Source organism: Adiantum capillus-veneris, chromosome 12, assembly GCF_014529385.1.
Source record: "Adiantum capillus-veneris isolate H3 chromosome 12, ASM1452938v2, whole genome shotgun sequence".
NCBI classification, from domain to species: Eukaryota; Viridiplantae; Streptophyta; class Polypodiopsida; order Polypodiales; family Pteridaceae; genus Adiantum; species Adiantum capillus-veneris.
In genome coordinates this window covers 144,574,218-144,596,670 of record NC_140942.1, presented here as the reverse complement: position 1 = coordinate 144,596,670, position 22,453 = coordinate 144,574,218, and the positions used below count along the sequence as shown (strand labels likewise).

The 22,453-nt window shown below is 47.8% G+C and overlaps 1 protein-coding gene across 3 annotated transcripts in view; it reads left to right on the top strand.

The window, feature by feature from the left end:
- Window positions 1-21,118, top strand: part of CRY3 (cryptochrome 3) — a 95,368-nt gene extending 74,250 nt beyond the window's left edge. For 2 of the 3 annotated variants that reach the window (XM_086525826.1, XM_086525824.1), the window contains exons 12-14: window positions 2,127-2,250; window positions 2,522-2,571; window positions 19,852-20,304. In XM_086525826.1, the coding sequence (XP_086381952.1) occupies window positions 2,127-2,250; window positions 2,522-2,571; window positions 19,852-20,094 (417 nt within the window). In that variant the 3' untranslated portion in view covers window positions 20,095-20,304. Of the gene's footprint in view, window positions 1-2,126; window positions 2,251-2,521; window positions 2,572-19,851; window positions 20,413-20,781 lie in introns of those variants that run through there. The other variant, XM_086525827.1, reaches the window with a different exon arrangement.
- The last annotated feature ends 1,335 nt before the right edge of the window (window positions 21,119-22,453 follow it).

The window sequence follows — 22,453 nt, the reverse complement described above, 5'->3', positions numbered from 1 at the left end:
TCCTAATCAAGAAGCGGTGGGATTGGATGAACAGACCTATTCCATTACTTTGTGGCTCTCTTGCATTTGGCTTACAAGAAGCCGGAACTCTTTGCAAATCAAGACCTTATTGAGGAGCGCAACAATTACCTCTTTAAGGTGCTAAAAGAAGAGGATGTTGGAGCGTTTCTCCAAGAGGTAATTAACTATATCGACTAACGAGGCACCGCATTTACTTCCAACTTGTGTTGGAAGCGGGAATCCTTGGTGAAGCCTCTATTTTGGTGGGAGAGCTTTGGCTATCAATTGCCCACTCTCAAAAGACTTGCTTTGAGGGTTCTTGGTCAAGTAAGCGGCAAGCCTTAAAACTCTTACAACTTGTGCTTAACCTTGTAACATATGCCTTGAACTCTAGTCTCTTATAACTTATGCCTCTCTTGATGTGCTTTAGGATTGCTCATCCAGAGCATGTGAGCGTAATTGGTCCGCATACTCCCTCATCCACACCAAAATCAACAACACCAACGGAGGCTCCTGTAGGACCTATGTGCGGCGAGGCTCCGGAAGCGGTTCTAGTGTGGCGGCCATCACTATGGAGGATGTTTCTAATCGTAGGCCTACCAATATGCAGCCTAGAGAGCTAGAGTATATGATGAAGGCAATCTCATTAGTGATGGAGATTATAAGCCATCATCCTTCGACTCTTGTAAGGAAGAGGATGATGTTGATGAGAATAGCTTGCAAGAGGAAGATGATGAGAGCACTAGTGACTAACGCTCTTAGACTTGACTTAAGTCTTAAGTCTCTCCATTTTGGTGTGCCACTTTTTGTGTATTTTGAAACCCCTTGGTCCTTCCACTTTTTTGTATGATCTTGATTCTCTTCTTATCATGCTCATTCTCTTGAGTCTTGACTCGTTACATTGTAGTATTGTAAATTGTAATTGTACAAATGTCAAGTTTCTTTAAGAGTAAAGTTTCAACCCAAGGGCCTAGGCCCTAGGATTAAGAATTATTTGTATTTTTATTTTGACCGTACATGACATCGTCGTACATCTTAATTTTAGTACCGTACATCTTCGTATATGTACAAAACGTACGGGACCATACGAGACCCCTCTCTCTCTCTCTCTCTCTATGCTTTATTTTTTACTCTCCTTTGCCATTTTTCACTGTTTATACCCCATGCTCTCTAGTCCCTTTTCCCCTTAGAACACCCTCTGAAGGGTGCACCCAACTCTAAAATGTGGCTGTAGACAAAGCAATGATCTCGTAACCCAATGAAAAATACTATGTCTTCTGGCCTGAGGCCGAACTAAGTCTTGTAACCCTTCCATGTATGCTTGTAGATGATAACAAGGGAGATCGGACACCTGATTTATTAATATTGTCCTCTAATGAAAACTAACAGGCAGCAAAAGGTTGTTTCAGACCAAGCCAAAAAGGTAAGCCATGCCTGCTCTATCAAAGAAACTTGCCGAAACTGTGACTATCTTATTGATGCGACCCCAACAAGTCTACATAGGAAACTTGTTCGCAAGCAGTGACCTATGGGCAGCCAACGAGAACCACCCCATTGATTAGAGTCCGGACTCCAGTAGGCTGTGGAGAGAATGTGGAAACTTGGTAAAGACACTGTTAAAATTGTTTCCAAAAGAGCACAATGGTTGATAGCAGTTAGCCCGTAGATTGGGCGGTTATCACAGGGCTACACCTCTTCTGGAATCCACCAGTAGAAAGATGTTGTATTTATGTGGAGCGTGAATCCCTTCTTTAAATGAGTACTTCGTCTGATCACATTCTTGGTACCACTGTGTGAATAGCGTCTCGTGTTGGAGGTATTACTTGGGACTTATACTTCTTCATAATTACGAATCACTGGGGACTGTTTGAATGTTTTATATGCAACTCACACTTGTTTGTGACAGCAAGTGTTTGCCTTCATAATCTGCATGTGAAGTGTATCATACTTGCATAATACAGCTAAGTTGGGGTCTTCTCCAAAGTTTTCGGAAACAAGGGTCAATTTCTTGCTACTTGTAGGTTTTTCCCTCACAGTAACACATCTGCTAGTGGTAGTAAATTGTTTTGAACTAGGCTGGAACTTGTGCAGGTTGCACGTCTGACTATAATGTTCCATATTGCCAGATTGTCTGTTCATTTTTGGTAAGGGATATGGGCATTGACTGGCGGATGGGAGCAGAGTGGTTTGAGAGCCTATTGCTAGATTATGATCCTTGTTCGAACTATGGGAATTGGACATATGGAGCAGGTATGTTTTAGGATCAGCTATCACCATTTTCTGAAGTTAGTTCAATTTTTTTGCTAGAGATCGTAAAATTTTGTTCTGAATTTTCTTCCAAGTTTCCCCTAAATTTCTTGTATCCGTCATATCAATCACAAGTTTAAGTTAATATTTTCCTTGCAAATGCTAGATCTCTACCCTCTCAGTATAGAGTGAACTCAATGAAGGCACAAGTGCATTTCTTTGTCTCTCCTCTCAGTCAAGTTGATAAGAATGTGTCTTATTTCTTCCTGAACAGGTGTTGGAAATGATCCACGAGAAGATCGGTATTTCAGCATTCCTAAACAGGTTTGTGTCTGTTACGTGAATCGCTTTTTGGTTCTTCTAACATGATTTTTTAACTATGGCTCTGTGTTTGTTTTTAAATGTGTTAGTGTGTAAGGAACCATTGTTTTATATCAAAACCTCCTGAAGACAAAACATCTTCAGTAATCACTTGCCAATGTCTTGCCAGCATCCTCGAGTTTTTTGTGTTCGATGCTCTAAGGCTCTCTGTCCCCGTGTGACTCTGATGTCCTCAATTCGATTAAGTGACCTCCCTCTATTGGTAGTGGGCCTCAATATAGATGGTTAATGTGCGTGCTTAGACATTCAACATGGTGCAGTAAATCTTCAAGTTTCAAGATGAAGATCATTCCGTTAGTTAAAAAAACTTTCCCAATGGGCTACAATTTGCCCTTGCTAAAGAGGGCTACATCAACATGTGGGGAGACTCTCCCAATGAAAAAAAGATATAAACAATGATGGCTAAACCAGGAGATGGGAGGAGGAAACAACCACACTGGTGGACATTAATGCCATCTAGGCGCACCATCAACCATGGTGAAGAAGGGCCCTGGGCGCCAAAGTTGCAAGAAGGCCTCATGGCTCTCCAGCATGAGATCGGAGTTTCCTTGGAGTCTCTCAAATGGGCCCCTGAGTGTGTGGATCAGCTCCAGCCAGATGTCACGGATAGTCTTCGCAAGTGGGACTGGTCGTGCCTCCAAGATGCGGAAGCAGCGGGCTCTCTAGATGAACCAGTGTCAGGCTTCACATGAGCTTGTAGCCTGCTACAGTGTCACTTTCACTTTCATATGACAGTAGTTTACAGTTGGGCTTTGGTCAGTTGGTCTTTAGTCTAGTCGGTTCACACTTGGGCAGAGACACGTGGCAGGGTGGTCTAGTGGACATCGTGGCCAGGTCACCACCGCCACCCAGTGGGGATAGACTTAGATGATGTTCTTTATGAGCCGTTGGTGGCTCTTGATGATTGTGCATATGAGTAGTCGTTTTGGGCCAGTGGCATTATCTTTGTACGTAGTAGTCGTCTAGAGTGGGTTTTTACACGGAGCACTTCTGCACCATCCCGGCACATCTGAGCCTCGACACCCCCATTGTACCTGAGAGTCCTGGGCTGGAGCTGAGTGTGCTGCCATGCCAGAGTCTGTATCAGTCTTTGAGATAGTCGAGTCATATGTTCTGGTCTGTTGCTGTGTCTTTGAGAGCTCTGTTGACGTCTATTGTTTCCCTTGTGTTCATCTGTTTGAGGGAGATTCAGTCTGTTTGAGTGAGATTGTCACGCACATTGCACTGAGGACCACCCACTGTAGAGAGCGCGACACGTTATCCGCGCTACAGGTGCTCTCATTTCGGCGATCACGGTGGGACCTCAAAGGAAGTCTCACTCTTGTGGGGTTAGAATCGTGAAGCTAATCGGTTGTTACCTGGCTCTGCACACTTGCTCACACTGTGTAGATCGTCTGCAAGTCTGGTCTGTTTCTCTCTCGCCCTGGTCCAAGTCCTGGTCCTCGTCTTAGTCCTCGCCCCTGGTCCAGCCCTCTCGCCCTGGTCCAGCCCTCCTCGTCCTGCCAGCTAGGTGGTCTAGTACTGGTCCTGGGCCAGGTGGCCTAGTCATATCCTCACTTGTTCTAGCACTCTTCACTGTTCACTGCATGACACATACAAGGCGGTGAGTTGAGCGTCAAAGCGCACTACTGAGCCCTCTGAATCACTATAACAGAAGACGCCCGGTGGTATCTAGTAGAAGTCCATTAACCTCATCAACCTTACCTCCACATACTCCATCCCCCATTCCTTCATCTCCCATTCCTTCATCAGGTTCCACATCTTCCAGATCACCTTCTCCAGTAAAGCTCTCCCCTATTTTGCTGCAACAAGGGGCCATGGAGGCGTTGGCCAAGGTAAACATCAAGTTCCCCACCTTCAAAGGACTCTCCTCGGAAGATGCTGACGACCATGCTCGGAGGTTCGTATCTCTCTGTAGAGGACGTGGTCTTAACAAGGAAGATGCTTATCTGGTACTTTTTCCTTCCACCTTGGACGGCTTAGCAGACAAATGGTACAGCCAATTTGCAGAGAATCATTTTGCAACTTGGGCACAGACTTAAGACAACAGTTCTGTGCAGCTTTCAGGCCGGGCGACTACCAAGAGAAAGTGTTGGATGAGTTGGCCAACATGGTGCTCCAGCTAGAGGAGACTTTTGCGGAGCTTATGACCAAAACCAAGTCTCTGGTTGCCAAGCTTCCCCAGCAACCCGGTGAATTCATGGTTAAGAAGTGGGTGGAGAAGGCGCTTCCAAAAACCTCTCAGCAAAAACTCCGGGAGAGCCTCCGACCTGACGCCACTCTGGAGGAATTCATCGTAGCTGCTACTAGAATAGAGGGGGCTAGGAAGCTGTTCAACAACTCTCCTCACATAGATACTTCCTCTGTGTTCTCCGAAGGAAGTCCTGTTGATCCTTTGACTTCCTTGCGCAGGGAACTCGAAGCCCTCAAACTACAACGAGCACTCCAAGAAGAGAAATCAATCTCTCCTCACATAGAAACCATCGCACCTGGAGGCTTTCGATCAAATCAAAAGAGAACTAGAAGAGCTTCGGTCTCACCAGGAGACCAAAGCTATGGTATGGTACAGCTCTTGTTGCTCTCCTGGACATCCTCCACAGGACTGTCCCCTTCGGGCTTATTGCCACTTCTGCGAAAAATCTGGGCACGAAGATAAGGATTGTTACTATATCAAAGGATTGCGGCAAATACAACAAAATCTACGTCCTTCTCTCCAACAAGGGCTAGCACCTGCATCCAACATGGTCTCACCCTACGGCCATCAAAACCCGTTGCCTCCTCTGCTGACAACACCCCCTATGTAGCAAGGTATGCACAACAACTTTGCACCCCACAGTTTTTATCATGCTAGTACTCCCTGAGTTCCCCAAAGTTTCTACACCTCAGCCTCCAGCACCGTGCAACAACAAGAGCAGCGACCACCTCGTCCCTCGTTTCGTCCGTCAAATCGGCCAATCCTATGCTACAGATGCGGTGAATATGGGCATTACCAAAGTAAGTGTCCTTTACCTGAAGGGTCTCCTCCGTGCAGACATTGTCCGGAGTCTAAGGACCACTACAGTAAAGATTGTCCCAAACAAAGGGCATCCTCATCTTCAGGCCCAAATCAAAATCAACAAGAGTTTATATTCCCGAAAATCAATCTAATCACAGTGAACACCACCCCTCAGCCAGCACCTGCTACACATACAGTTCAGCCACAACAAGCAGCAGAGCATACTGGGGTGCTCACTCGAGCACAAAGAGCAGCCCTGGGTTTAAGTTTGCCAACTGGACCATCAGGTCCAACACTTCAGCAACCTGTTCAAAATGTCGCACCCGTAAATGGTGCAAAGAATAGGCCAATCTCTATGCTTTCGGACATTGATGGAGCCTTCCTGGCAGCAGTAGCTGACTTGCAACAGGTCAAAGTTTCCGAGGAGGCCCAGGTTGTAGAAGCTAGGCCTACTGCGGAAGCAATCTTGAAGAACACCTTTCAGCAAGTATCTCTTTATGAGATGCTTCGGCTAGATGCAACTCTTAGAAGTGACACCCTCTCAATAATTCAATCTTTGTACCCTAGTACAGGGCCTAGTGGCGGGCACCTACCTGTGCAACCCCTGGAGTCCTACATGATTTCATATCCAGCTGCTCCCCTCACCGACTATAAAAGTCCACGTCTTACTGTATCTATTCTTGGGCAGTCATTCTCAGACGTCATAGTGGATGGTGGGTCTGGAATCAATCTGATGCCTGAATTTACCATGTCAGCCTTAGGTCTGTAGCCTACTCGCCCTGCTCCGTTCACTGTTACATTGGCAGACCAGAGGACAGTCTATCGTGTGGGCATAGTAGAGAAGGTGCCTTTGAAGGTACAAGACTTCACATTTAGCTTGGATTTTGTGGTGGTCAGTCTTCCTCAGGTGGAGGGAGGATTTCCCTTGCTGATTGGTAGACCATGGTTGCGGCATACTAAGGCACTTCACGATTGGGGAAACGACGCCATGTGGATACACACTCCCGGCTCCCAAATGCAACCAATCTGGCTTGAAGGAGGGATGGATCCAGTGGCTCAACACAGCTCATTGACAGTACAGTCCAACCCCGACCCTGAGCAGCCCATCCCACTTGACGGGTCTGACGAGGACCTGCTACAGTGGTTGGAAGCTACCACTTCGATGCCATGCTACATGGTCTCTACTCAAAACTTACCTGTGCCACCAGTAACACTCTCTCTTCAAAATCCTCAGGAGGACATTGTCCAAAGTCCTATAGCAGACAGTACAACAGTCGAAGAAGTAAGTGTGTCAGCCCCAAATTCTCATGCGTCGAATGACCTGCCGATGGAAGCCCTCGGTCTTGGGGAACATAAAACATCACCGTAGGGGGAAAAAATCTCCCCTGCATGCACTCACCAAAGATTTCCCCCTTCCTGGAGCGTCTCCCAAGTCGGACCCCCTTCAAAAGCACTCTGTCATGTCGTCTGCATTTGAAGATTTACCCTTCGAGGAGCTCCCACAGGGATGGTTACAAGAAGAGTATGCACAGTTTCCAATCGATCAAACACCTGCACATGATGTCTTGAATCTCCAAGAGGCAGCTCACCTCTCATCTTCAGAAGCACCCTCTCCAGCTACACCCCCAGACCCAGTCAGAGAAGTCAACCTGGGAGATCCTGACAATCCTCAGCACGTACTGCTAGCAGCTTGGTTATGGGAGCATCCCGCATTACTCAATCAGGTAGTCTCTTTCATCCACTCTTTTAAAGATGTTTTTGCTTGGTCCTACAAGGATTTAGAGGGGATTCCACCAGAATTGGGTGTCCACACTATACCTCTGGTTGAAGGGGCTAAGCCTGTAAGAGGCCGAGCTTACAAGTTCAACCCGAAGTATGCTGAGGCGGTCAAGGCAGAGTTAGAAAAAATGCAAGAGGTAGGGATCATAGTACCTGTGGAGCACTCTGAGTGGTTATCACCCATGGTGATAGCGCCTAAGAAGCAATCCAACAAAATCCGTGTGTGCGTCGATTACCGTGCTCTGAATAAGGTAACTATCCCAGATGGTTTCTCAACATCTTTCACTGAGCGTGTACTCAAAGATGTAGCAGGGCATGTATTGTACAGTTTCATGGATGGGTTTAGTGGATACAATCACTTGGGCATCCATCCAGGTGATCAGTTGAAAACGGCATTTGTGACTCCTTGGGGTATTTTTATATACACTCGAATGTCTTTTGGGTTGAAAAATGCTCCACCTTCTTTCAATAGGGCGGTATATCTCATCTTTTGTCCTCTGCTTACGGATCATCTTCGCATCTTCATGGACGATTTTTCGACCTTCTCAGGTGCTCAATGTTCAACCCCAGTGGAAAACCTAGAGGAACACCTCGCTCAGCTCTCTGCTGTCTTCCTCAGGTGTAGAGAGGCACGCCTAAAGCTAAATCCTAACAAATGTCATTTTTTGGTTACTGAAGGCACACTTCTAGGCCATGTGGTGTCTGCTAAAGGTTTAGCGCCTGACCCAAAGAAGATTGTGGCAATCTTAAAGTTACCACCTCCCATCAACCCAAAAGGGGTACAGAGCTTTGTAGGCCACACAGGGTATCATCGCAGGTTTATACGCATGTATGCACAGGTGGCTCAACCCCTGACCCGCCTAACCAGTGCTGCTGTTCCCTTTCAATGGTCAAAGGCAGAGGCTGAAGCTTTTGCATACCTTAAAAAACGACTCACTGAAGCGCCTATCTTAGTAGCTCCCGATTGGTCTCTCACCTTTCATGTGCATACAGATGCCAGTCAACTGGATGTGGGTGCGGTGCTGACTCAACCTAGTAAGGAGTATAACCTGGATCGCCCTGTTCACTATGCAAGTCGCTTACTCACCAAGGCAGAGTGCAACTATAGCACCACAGAAAGGGAAGGTTTAGCTATGTGTATGCTCTGCAAAAATTTCGGCACTACTTTTTAGGGGTCCACTTCACAGTTATTACTGATCACCATGCCCTGCGATATCTGCTCAACAAGCCGCAGGTTGCAGGTAGAGTATGGCGATGGCTACTCTTATTTCAAGAGTTCGATTTCGAAGTGGTACTCAGGCCCGGCAAACATTATGTCCTTGCGGACCACCTTTCTCGCGTTCACACTGGTGAAGAAGCAACAGGGGTTGCTGACGACTTTCCTGATAGCAGTCTCTTTAAGGTGGATACCACACCGGAATGGTACGGCGATGTTTTGCATCTGCTTTCTAGTGGCCTCTACCCAGAGAATGCTTCTCCCCTGCAGAAGAGACGCCTGTTGCTGAAGTCTAGGCCTTTCACTCTCATTGGGGGCCAGCTATACAAATCAGGGCAGGATGGTGTTCTGCGGCGGTGTGTCTCCCCTCATGAAGTCGAGTATATTTTAGAGGATGCCCATAGTGGTCCCACTGGTGGCCATTACCCTGGCCATATTACTGCACAAAAGATTCTCCAGTGTGGCTTATGGTGGCTCTATATTTTCCACGATGCAATTGCCTATGTAAAGGTATGTGATGTATGTCAGCGCTGTGGCCCTAAACCAAGCAAACAGTCAAACCGTTCTCTGCAGGTCTCTATGGCATGGCAACCCTTTGAGAGATGGGGCACAGATTTTGTAGGCCCAATTACTCCCTCTGCCCAACCAGGCAATCGGAAGTATCTCTTGGTGGCTACCGACTACGCAACAAAGTGGGCAGAGGTACTTGCAACAACGGACTGCACTGGCACTACGGTAGCCAAGTTTCTCTACGAAAATATTTTGTGTAGGTTTGGATGTCCCTTGGAAATCACCAGTGACAGGGGTAGTCACTTTGTGAATGAAACAAAGTGGCTTCACTGGCTCTACTGGCTCTAGAAGCAGAGCAGCTTCGTCGTAAAGCCTGGCATGATCGCCATCTCAGGAAGCCGCAAATAACGCAAGGAGCATTGGTGCTACTTTATCAGGCCAAGTTTCTGAAAAAAGCAAAGAAGTTGGTCCCAGCATGGCAAGGACCATATAAGGTGATGGAGATTCTACCCCACGACGCTGTACAATTAGCCACTCTCGAAGGAGTTTCTCTGCCTTTAGTCAATGGATCTCGGATCAAATGCTATCATGCTTAAGAAGCCGCTCAAGGGTCTAACCGCGCGACAATCAAGTGTTGAGCTTCGCCGATTCTGAACCTTTAAATAGCCTCAGAATCACTATCCTCGGAATCACTATCTACCGCATCTTGCTGTTAAGCTCATAGGTTTGATTCTGGACTTGGATCAACTCTATCCTTCACTCTCTCTGTCTTCAATCCCTGTCGGTCTTGGGCATAAGCAAATCCCCTCAGTCCTCAATCTCGACTCAGTACCTTTTCTCATCTTTTGCCTCTCAAGTGAATCTCAGTTCTTTGATATGGATCAATGCCTTTGTATCATTGAGTGGGGTGTTTATGAAAGTACTTCGCGTTCTATCCACTGCTCATTCTTTCTCAGTACCTCGAAATTATCCATGCTTTCTATTAATCAAGTCTGTGTATTGGTTGTCGCTAAATCTTTAAGATCTCTGGGATAGTTCCTACGTGTTAAAACTCCCTCTTTATTTTTCTACCCTCGACTTTGTCTATCCTCTCAACCCCTAGCCCTAATCCTAGCCCTAGTGGTTTCCCCGCCCTAGGCCCTAGGCCCTAGCCTTGACCTTACTCTTGCCCTCGCCCTCGCCCTCGCCCTCGCCCTAGCCTTGGCCTGCTTCGCCCTTGACCTAACTTATCCCTAGCCCCTCGTTCTCACCCCCTATTTGCTCGCCCCTAGCCCCTCACTCCCTATTCCTCGCCCTCGCCTCCTTATCCCTAGACCCTCACCCTCGCCCCCTCGCCCCCTCGCCCTCGCCCTCAACCCCTATTCCCTGGCCCCTAGCCCCTCGCCCTCGCCCCTAGCCCCTCACCCCCTATTCCTCGCCCTAGCCCCTCGACCCTGGATTCGCACCCTCTCGCCCTCGCCCCCTAGCCCCTCTTCTCTCGCCCTAGCCCGCCCCTCGCCCCTCGCCCTCGCCTCCTTATCCCTCGCCCCTAGACCCTCACCCTCTCGCCCTCAACCCCTGGCCCCTCGCCCTCGCCCTCGCCCCTAGACCCTCACCCTCTCGCCCTCGCCCTCGCCCCCTAGCCCCTCGTCCTCAACCACTCCCTCGCCCTTAGCCCCTCGCCTTTGCCCTAGACCCCCTCACCCTCTCGCCTTGCCCATCTCCTCGTCCCTAGCCTTAGCCCTAGCCCTCCCCTTCACCCTCTCGACCTCTCTCGACCTCGCCCCTAGCCTCTAGCCCTGGTCCTAGACCTAGCCCTTCCTCCCCTCGTCCCTCGCCCTCGCCCTTCGCTCCCCAAAAAAAAAAAAAAAAAAAGCAAGCACCGCGGATCTGCGAAACGCAATTTGGGCGGTTTCTCACTTCTCACCAAGGGCATATTTTACCTGCGAAAAGCATGCAAAAAGCCAACCCCAAAAGCAGAGAGCCTTTATAGCCTTGGTACTTTGTTCAGTCTTCATCCAGTACCGAAGTGGGTCTCGCCCTTTTGCTCCTGCTAACAGTGGGACTCATCAATTAGATTCTCAGGCACACTTGATAAAGATGGTTAGAACTCGCAATAAAGAAAAGCATCTCCAATATGAGGAAGAGTCCTCGGCCTCTGGGGATAGCTCTGACAGTAAATCAGATTACACTCCTAGTTCAGAGCAGCTTTCAGAGGAATCTTCAGAGGAAGAGTCGCCCCAATCAGTCACTGACAGGGTTACCACTCTCCAGGTGCCTCGCCCGTCTGGTGCCCTCTCCAAGGTACCTCTAATAATGATATATCATTTACAGGCTCCGAATCCAGCACTCAAGGATGTGTTCTCTCAGCAGCAACTGATACACTTGGGTCTTCAAAATTTGGCTCAGACCGACTTGTCTGCCAATATCTCTACTGCCAAGCTATGTTCCCTCTTGCTAACTTTTCCAAAGCTGAATGATACTGCACTTACAACGGAGGATATAGGACAGGCTATGGGAATATTCACTGTGCTGGCACCTCTGCCCGCAACAAAAACCTTCTCGAATCTCTCACCAGAAGAAATTGCGAATGCTTGTCAGGAACTTTTGTTGGACTCACATCCAGACTATCACAGGAGTCAACAACTGTATTCAGTGTTACAGTATTATTTTTTACTGCGAGCACCTGAAAGAACAGGGGTTCCATCTTCTCCAGGTTCTCCAGCAATATGCGATGCTCTTTTTTGTCTCTATCACTGCCTGCCATACCCATTTCACAATTTGCTGTTTAAAGCGCTATAGGACAGGGCAAAGCGTTTTCGGACTCAGCGTAAAGGCAAAGCGGAAAGGTTCAATTGCTATGCAGCGCCTATTATGTATTGGGTAGTACAGATTATGCAGCAAAAGACAGATGCAAAATGATCCAAAAGAGCAAGAACGTTCCAAAATGGCCAAAGGGAAAGGCATCTTGCGTAAGAGGGCAAAGGTGCAAAAAGATTCATCTGAGCAGCTGGCAACACTACCTTTCTCAGAATCACAGGTCAAAATCTCGGACGTCCATACTACAACACCAGCAGTGCGTATGTCTACTTCTATGGCCGCCACCACTTTCACACCACCTCTTGTGAGTATTGTTGCAGTCACTAAAACACAACCTCCAGTTGTGTCGCCAGCACCACGTACTACTCTTACTGTTGGGGCACCAAAGGATACTACAGGGGCATCTAGCTCTGGGGCGCCTACATCTGACAAGCATGACATGTATGATACTTTTGCGCATCAGGCCGACAGACTTTTAGAGGCAGACAGAAGAGCCATTTCGACGATTATCAATGCAACCCTCTCATTGCAAGGTACCAACGGTATGCATCGCGCTTGCTATGACGGTATGACAAGGGAAGTGCAAACACATCTTCAACGAGCAATTGATAGGGACAATTTCATTGCTATAGCTCAAGATCGCATAAGAATCTTAACTCAACAGGTAGTGGACCTCAAACATATTGTCCACACTTAGCAAAAACAGTTAAAAGAGGCAAATGATATGACCCCAGCAGTTCAGGACCTCTCTCCGGTGGTACATACACTATGTTCTTCTTGCGCAAAATACCAAGCTGTAGCCATTTCACAGGCAGTTCCAGCTACAGCTACAACTACAACCCCGGTTTCTCAGCAAGTTCCTGCTATGGCAACACAGGTACCGACACAGGCAGATGTTGCCAAAGCACATTCAGGGAATTCTCAAACAGCAGAGAAAGCAAATCCTACTAAAATGGAGTCTAAACCAACAGGATCGGTCTCATCACACTTTCAGGGTCCCTCTATGGCCTCCCCCTCCCAGTCTCCATCCTTTCCTCAACACTTCTACGGCTTCCCGGGATTCCAACAACATGTTCCACCCTCGCAGCCTGCGCAGTCTTTTCCTGGGTTTCCACGAGCTCCACCTACTCACAGTCAACCGTCTCACATGACGCAGCCTGCTGCTCATGGGCTGGCTACTCCATACCCGATGTACCCTCCTCATGGCCACTACCCCTCACCATACAATTGGCCTCCATCTCCTTACCCACCTTACTATCAGCCTCCTCCACCTCCTCCTCCATCATCCGACCACCAACAGTAGATCGTCGATATTTCAGTTCTTCAGTTCCGCTCTCCGGGACGGACAACGGTCTTGTGGTGGGCAACCTGTAGCCTACTACAATGTCACTTTCACTTTCATATGACAGTAGTTTACAGTTGGTCTTTAGTCTGGTCGGTTCACACTTGGGCAGACACGTGGCAGGGTGGTCTAGTGGACATCGTGGCCAGGTCACCACCACCACCCAGTGGGGATAGACTTAGATGATGTTCTTTATGAGCCGTTGGTGGCTCTTGATGATTGTGCATATGAGTAGTCGTTTTGGGCCAGTGGCATTATCTTTGTACGTAGTAGTCGTCTAGAGTGGGTTTTTACACAGAGCACTTCTGCACCATCCCGGCACATCTGAGCCTCGACACCCCCATTGTACCTGAGAGTCCTAGGCTGGAGCTGAGTGTGCTGCCATGCCAGAGTCTGTATCAGTCTTTGAGATAGTCGAGTCATATGTTCTGGTCTGCTGCTGTGTCTTTGAGAGCTCTGTTGACGTCTATTGTTTCCCTTCTGTTCATCTGTTTGAGGGAGATTCAGTCTGTTTGAGTGAGATTGTCACGCACATTGCACTGAGGACCACCCACTGTAGAGAGCACGACACGTTATCCGCGCTACAGAGCTCCCAACACCACTCTCTATCTCTGCTCCACGCCTGATAGACTAACTCTGTGGTCGGCTGGAGTGTAGGCCGGCCCTCCTATATCACAATCATCTTGCTAAGTGTAGCCATCTCAAAACAAAGTGTGTAGCAAGGATGATGTGTCGTGCTCTCTATTGTGGGTGATCCGCAGTGCAATGTGCGTGAGATCTCACTCCAACAGAATGAAAACACAGAAGATAGTGAATAACAAAGCAACAACACCACGACCAACAGTGGAACGTGAACAACATGAACATCGACTAACTCAAAGAAACCAGTACAGACTCTGGTATGGCCGCACATTCAGCTCCAGCCCAAACTCACGGGTACAAATGGGGGTGTCGAGGCTCAACTGTGCAGGGATGGTGCAGACGTGCATGTGCATGAACTCAAGATACAGTCTGATACATGCCGCTGAAGAAGGCAAGAGGATCAACTAGGTTCAGCTGCTCGGACTCGAGATGTCAGATGTGCTGCTACAACTTCCCTTACACAAGACTTCAACAAGGATCCAGCACAAGGAAACCATTCCCCAAGCATGTCATATGTAAGCTCGAAACTTGGAGAATTAGGAGAGAAACTGTGGCGAGACTTGCAAGAAGAGGTGTAGGGGCTCAAGCAAGCCGAGCTAGGGGGCAAGGGGTGGGTAGGGGCTAGGAGGGTGAGAGGGGGTAGGTAGGGGCGAGGGAGAGAGAGGGGTGGGTAGGGGCGAGGGTAGGGTGTAGGGGGTGGGTTGGGGTGAGGGCTAGGTGGTTGGTAGGGGTGAGGATAGGGTAGGTAGGGGCGAGGGAGAGAGGGGGTGAGGGTAGGGGCGAGGGCTAGGGGGTGGGTAGAGGTGAGAGAAGATAGGGGTGTGGGCGAGAAAGAGAGAGGGGATGGGTAGGGGTGAGGGCTGGGGGTGGGTAGGGATGAGAGAAGATAGGGGTGTGTAGGGGCGAGGGGGTGGGGTGGGTAGGGGCGACGGGGGGGGTGGGTAGGGGGTGAAGAGGGGCGAGGGAAGGCCATGAAGAAAAATACTGTCAGAAAGTAGAAACAACAGAAAGTGAAGAAGGTCCAAATATAATCTTGTGCTTGGAACCTGCTTTGCGGAATCTCGTTGAAGGGTAGTTCATCAGACGTTGTGACCTCCACACCTGCTGGGAGCTCAGGTGGCTCGTTGGGTTCAGGTAGTGAAGAAAGTTTGGAAGATGTTGTATCCTTAGGCAAAGATTGAATAGAGACGCCATAACAAGGCATATGCTTGGTAGCTTCCAACCAATCCAGCAAATCTTCTTCTGACCCGTCAAGTGGAGTAGGCTGATTTAGTTCAGGATTCGATTCCATTGACAAAGAACTATGTTGCACCACTGTATCCATGCCTACTTCAAGTTGAATGGGTTTCATTGGGGAGCCAGGAGTATGTATCCATATTGAGTCATTTCCCCAATCATGCAGTGCTTTAGTGTGCCGCAACCATGGTCTACCAATGAGCAGGGGAAATCCTCCCTCAACCCGTGGAAGACGAACCACAACAAAATCCAAACTAAAGGTGAAATCTTGTACCTACAGAGGCACCTTGTCCACTATGCTCACAAGGTAGACTGTCCTCTGGTCGGCCAATAATATTGTGAAGGGATCAAGACGAGTAGGCTGTAGGCCTAAAGCCAACATGGTGAACTTAGGTATCATGTTGATGCTAGATCCACCATCCACAATTACTCCTGAGAATTACTGCCCCAAAATGGACACAGTGAGATGAGGACTTTGATAATCAGTGAGGGGAGTAGGGGGATAGGATATCATATAGGACGCTGATGGTTGCACTGGGAGGTGCCTGCCACTAGGACCTACTCCAGGGTAAAGCGACTGAATAACTGCAAGGATGCCACTTCGAAAACTCGCATCTAGCCGAAGGATGTTATAGAGTGACACTTGTTGGAAGGTGTTCTTCAAGATTGTCTTTGCTGTAAGCTTTTCTTTTTCTACAATTGGTTTCTCAGGCATCATAATCTGCTTTAGGTCGGCTAGTGCTTCTAAGAAAGCTTCATCAATATTTGAGAGCAGAGATGAGGATCCTTGCTTGGCACAATGGGATGGCTTGTCGACAGTTGGAAGCGGGGTTTCCATTGGTGGGATCATGGGCAGAAGAGGGGAATTGGTTGGAAGACTGAGACCCAAGGATGCCCTCTAAGCCCGAGTGAGAACACCAGTGGGCTCCTGTACCTACTTGAACTTGTCATTAGGGGCCACCACATGAGTAGAAGGTGATGCTTGAGGGACGGTACTAAGTGCTATCAAATTGATTTTGGGAAAGGTGAATTCAGGTTGCCTCGAAGACGTGGATGTCCTTTGCTTGGAACAATCCTTAATGTAGTGGTTCTTAGTCTCCGGGCAATGACGGCAAGGAGGAGACCCTTCAAGTAAAGGACATTTGCTTTGGTAATGCCCATATTCTCCGCATCTACTGCATAGAATGGGCCGATTGGATGGACGAAACCAGGGACGAGGCTCCTGCTGCATGGAGTTGGAGGCTGAAGTAAAGAAGCTCTGAGGGGCTGATGGAGCATTGGCATGAAAAAAACTTCGAGACGGAAAATTGCTTGGCATACCTTGCAAAGGAGGGGTATTCAACAAAGGCGGCATGTAGTTTGAATGGCCATATGGGGAAACCATGTTGGCTGCAGGTGCTAGCCCCTTGTTGGAGAGTAGGACCGAGACTTTGCTGTATTTGTCGCAATCCCTTGAGGTAGTAGCAATCCTTGTCCTCATGTCCAGACTTTTCACAAAAGTGGCAATAAATCCGAAGGGGCATTCATGTGGAGGGTGCCTTGGAGAGCGGCATGAGTTACACCAAACCATACCCTTAGTCTCGTGCTGAGACCTGAGCTCTTCTAGCTCGCGTTTGTTCCAAAGCCTCGTGATGTGGAGGCTTCTCTTGTCTAAAGAGAGAAGGACCTCTCCTCTTGAAGAGCTCGCTATAACTCTAGGGCTTCTAGTTCCCTGCGTAAAGAAGTCAAGGGGTCAGATGGAGTTTCCAAGAGTACAGTGGCAGTCTCTACCTGAGGAGAGTCGATAAACAGCTTCCTCGCCCCCTCTATCCTAGCAGCAGCAACAACAAAGTCCTCCAGAGTGGCTTTAGGTCGGAGAGACTCTCTGAGTTTTTCTGAGAAATCTTAGAAAGAGCCTTCTCTACCCATTTTTTGACCATAAATTGAGCTAGTTGCTGAGGAAGCTGCAACCAGAGACTTTGTTTTGGTCATGAGTTCTGCAAAAGTCTCTTTGGGCTGGAGCATCAGGTTGGCCAACTCATTGAGAACCTTCTCTTGGAAGTCGTGTGGTCTGAAAGCTTCATAGAAATGTTGTCTTAACGTGGCCCAGGTAGTAAAGTGGTTTTCTGCAAACTGACTGTACCATTTATTTGCTTAGCCATCCAAGGTGGATGGGAAGAGTACTAAGTAGGCGTCTTCTCGGTTGAGGCCACGACCCCTATAGAGGGAAACAAATCTCCGGGCATGGTCGTCGACATCCTTCGTGCGACGTGGAGAGACCCTTGAAAGTCGGAAACTTGATATTCACCTTAGCCAGAACGCTTGTGAGCTCCGCCATGGCTGTCTGTGTAAGAGCTTGCTATAACACAGTGGGTGAGAACTTTACTGAGGGGGGTGACTGGGGAGGTGTAGAACTAGTTGAGGGAATGGAGGTAGCTGCAGGGGAAGGTAGGGGTAATGGGATTGGTGGACTTCTACTTGGCACGAAGGGTTGAGGCTTTCTGTGGAAGTACTTCAAAGGACTTAGTAGTGGGCTTTGTCGCTCTTTTGATTGCCTTGTATGTGTCATGCAGTAACCAAGAGCCCACCCAAGCTTTGGGCACGAAGACCTTTAACTTACTAAACACAGGACCAGACTCCACTAGACTAGGGCGAGTGACTAGACCACTTGGCTAGACCTCAACGAGAGAGGACTAGACTAGGCTGAGAGACAACTAGACCAGGATGAGAGACTAGACAAGCAAATCTAGTCAAGCAGGTCCAAACAAGCAGGTCGAGGGGAAACTAGACAGGACCAAGTTGAAGAAGGCCCAGACTAGTCGAAACCAACCGATTGATACAGAGAGCTTAAACCAAGTAATTCCTTGACTCTACTTTCGACGGAGTGAGACTTCAGTTGAGGTCCCACCGGGCGTGCAAAAAATGAGAGCACCTGTAGCAGGGATGATGTGTCGTGCCCTCTACAATGGGTGCTCCTCTGTGCAATGTGCGTGAGATCTCACTCCAACATAATGAAAACACAGAAGATAGTGAATAACAGAGCAACAGCACACGTCTCAACAGTGGAACGTGAACAACATGAACATCAACTAACTCAAAGAAACCAGTACAGACTCTGGCATGGCCACACACTCAGCTCCAGCCAAGAACTCACGGGTACAAATGGGGGTGTCGAGGTGCAGGGATGGTGGAGACGTGTATGTGCATGAACTCAAGATGCTAGACTCAAGATGAATAACCATACAAAGTAGATGACGATAATGATAATGTGTGCTAGGACCGGCACTAGCCACACATATGTATCTCCTAAAGAGCCACCAACGGCTAGCCGATATCCCAATATAGCTAAGCCTATCTCCAAACTAAGGTGGTGGTGATCTGGCCACGGTGTCCAGTGGACCACCATCCGTAACACTTGCCACGTGTCACTGCCCAGACGAGAGTCCGTCCAGTGTGAACTCCTGTTCAACTGTAACTAACTGTCGTCCTATGCTAGTGACACTAGCCCTGCTACAAAGTGCTGGGCCCGTGAGTGTGGACCAAGTTGCAGTGCCCCAGATGTACTGGCTGGTTGTAGAGAGTGCAGACTTCAGCTGAAGAATCTGAAGCCAAACCTACTGTGCCATGGGACAATCCCACAGCTAGTGGCATCGAGTCTCAAGTGGGTGGTCACAGGCGGCACATACTGCCGAAAGGCCGCTGTGCACCAACCAACGCGATTGCAGTAGCTCGATGTGCAACTAGCCACTGGAACATGGTGACTCGCCTGGGTTGTTTGTTGTCTCACAAGCGCTCCCAAAATTCTGCCAAGAACTCGAACGTGAGACCCTCCTCTTGCCAATGAATCGCTGCAGCAGGACGAGCCTCCTTCTGCTCTATCAGTATGTGGCGACCCAACTGAGCTATGTACTGGAAGAAAGGGATCTGCGGGTGATCAGCTGAAGTAAGGGAATCCCACCAAAATGACTCCCCCAAGAAGGGCTGCTTTCCCAAGCCCAAAGCCGCCAATGTCCTGACTCAAGATTTGACAGGTCAATGTCTATGACACAAGTCCTCCCTCTGATGCCCACAACTCTAATCCACTGAAAGCAGCACTCGGCCACCTTTGGTGCCTCGGCAGTGACTCCTCCTTCTGAACCTCAAGGAACATGCAGGAGCCTGTGTCTGAACAAGCCCTAACTAAGATGAGGATCTCCAGTCACATGAAAGCCCCCATCTAGCAGGGAACTGTCGGCTCCATGGGACTCGCTACAGATATAGACTCTACAATATCCTGACACATGCTCTGCACTTTGGGTGTCTGCAAAAAAGTATATCACAATGTGTCTACAACCAGCTGCATCAGGTGGTGTCACACTGAAGTTGGCTAGCGGCCAAAGTTTGTGTAACAAGTCTGTCACTCCTAGGTCCCACGTGTGGTGCGAGAACTCAAGAGCCCGGACTCTGTGTGATCCTTGCCACACAATGGAAAGGAAAAACCAACCGTTGTATTCATGTACCTCCGGCTGCCAAGGAGACCATGTACTCTGAAACACGCTGCCTCGACGTTAGGGGATGGGTCCCCAAGAAACATCGTGAAATCGTAGTCGGTAAATCTTCATGTTGCAAGCCATCGTTGTATGTTGCCAAACATGTATACACATGTTTTCTTTCAGCTCTAAATCTGTGATCTTGAGTGTGAAGCCCTCTAAGTTGCTAAACTTGTATCTTTGGTGTTTTTTTCAGGCCCAAAACTATGATCCAGAGGGTGATTATGTGGCACATTGGATTCCAGAGCTTTCAAAATTGAACAAGTCTCAAAGGCACTTTCCTGGCCAAGCCTACTTAAAGCCTGTAGTTCCGTTGAAATTTTCAAACCCAGGTAGGCCAAAACCAGATTCTAACAGGCGAGACTTCAGCAAGATGGAATTTAAGAACAGTGGAAATAAAAGGGATGGAGCACAGGGTGGTATATCCAGGCGCTTTTAGTAGAGTTACTTGTGCAGTAATCGAGAATGACTCCTTATGCTTATCTTGTTGAAGCATGGATGAAGTTGAGTTCTTCGGCCATATGTTGGACATTACATGAGAGAAATTCATGTTTGGTGAGAGATATTGATGTTATGCTGAATACCACGTTCCATCCCAGCTTCTGATGGATCTCAAGCAGACACTCTCATGGAGGAAATTGCACTGTTCTGTTCTTGCTTTGATCCCTACTTCCGCATGTTCGGGCCCTATTGTTCCCACCACCTCTGTATGAAGATTGCAGAAACCATAAAAGAAAACTCTGCGGCACAAAGGAAGGTATGAAGCAAAGCTTGAGAACGTATTATTCATCCCCATTGGTTCTATGTAGAACATTGGTGTGGATTACCATGGTTCGAGAAAGCTGGAAGTGACTTATCAGGATAGAATTAGATCACGAATGATGTTCATATAGGTGGCTTCAACTGAAAGATGTGAAGCAGTTGCAGGACTGGCTCTTTTAAAGTTCGAGCTCTGTTGCTGGGCATGAGAACAATTTGATTGGTCACAGCAACAGAGTCTGAAAAAATAAAAATAAAAATATTACGACACTGTATATTTAGAAACTAATTGCGAGGAAATTGAAGCTAGAAAGTTTCATTCTTGGCGATGGTTCTCTAAACAATTTATTCTTGTATGGTGTTACAGAAGAGAGTCAAGCTTCAAAATAGATATTGCTTTGCAAGCTCGTCACTCTCATTGTTGATAAAACTGGAGGTCAGTCTGCATTTTTCAGGAGAGGGTTGTTGGATTATGATCAGTCACCCAACAGTTTTGACTGAAATGTAGCGGACATAGCTGACACCGATTACTCGAACATATTTTTAATTGAAGGTGACTTGCTGGCACAGTGCAAGGTATGTTCATAGGTTCAGATGTAATAAGCAATCTCAATAGCCTGTCACTTCAGGTTGCAAACAACAATACACATTAATTTGTTTGCTTAAATTACATGAGTTGACAGGTATTGATAGCACTAGAATAAGATTTCTGTGTGTGCCTATTGTTGTGACCCGGTTTGCATGCCAGCGCATTATTTGGCCAATGTCCATGCTATCGTATGGAGAATTGTTATATTCATGTTTTTTGAATGGGTCTGCATGAATGTTGTCATTTAGTACCTGGATGTCTCATGTCTGTAAGAGCCAGCAAGCAATGTTTGGAGGAAGTAGTGTTTGTTTATCAGTACAAATGTTTGTTTTATCATTGCGAATCCGGTGCGCCTGGATGTTCTGAACAATTATGGCCCATGTTCAAGGCTTAGGTAAGCATGTATCTTAGGTCTTGCTATACTTGCGGTGGGATATAGAACTGCCTGAGCAATGATATGCATTCTGACAGATATCGATACCTTGCTGCTTGTTTTCTCCCTCAAAGAGTCTGATTTCACAAGCACAGAGTATTTGCTTGGATGGTTTCACCATGTCGTTCTTCGTAGGAAACATTTCCGGTAGATTGACACTGCCACTGGAGAGCAAATGACCTGAAAGCCTTGCCTTCCTTGCCCATTGGCACTTCACAGATGAGAAGCAGATGATGTTGCAATTACATAATTTCCATTGGCTGGTCTCTCTACTACCAGGTATTGAATGTCTCCAAGCAGCCTGCACTGAAAAGTGGGTGGAACCGGGGAGTGCTGCCCGACCTTTAGTGGGTCTAGCCACTCTGTTCAAGAATTCTGCAGAATCCATGTAGGCAGCATGCTCCTCTCAAGTCCTCTGCCATGCGTAGTCTGATCAGTACCGAAGTGTGTGTGCTTGTGTGTGTGTGTGTGAGAAATGAAATGAAATGTTATATTAACGTCTTCAAAAGGCTAGAATGACCTATGAGACCAAACTGATACAAAAGTGGTGAATCTGTTACAATGTCTGGGTACCTTAGTACTAAAGTACTAAGTGTGAAAAGTGTGAGTAAATGTGAAAAAACTAAATACAAAGTATTAAATAAACTTCTTAGGAGCATTCTGGGTGTCTGGCTAGAATGCTTCTAATCCTTTGTTGTAGTCTCCTCCGGTGAAGTGTGCTTCTACATCTTGGTCGTGGTCGTCTCGATTTCCTAAGCTCAATCGCTCTGTCAATTAGGGTGCCTTTGGTATGAATGTGGGTACTCCTTTGTGTTGGCTGCTGGCCTCTTGCTTCCCCTTCCACTCCTGCTTCTCTCGATCCGAAGAAGTCTGTGATCTGCCTCTGAGGCCGTAGTGCTCTTTGTCTTCTCATTAGATTCTCCTTGTGCCGATGTAGTTCCAGTAGGTACAAGCCTAAACATCTTTGATCTTGGTATTGCATGATTCTATCTAGAGGTCCAAAGCCTTCTTTATAGA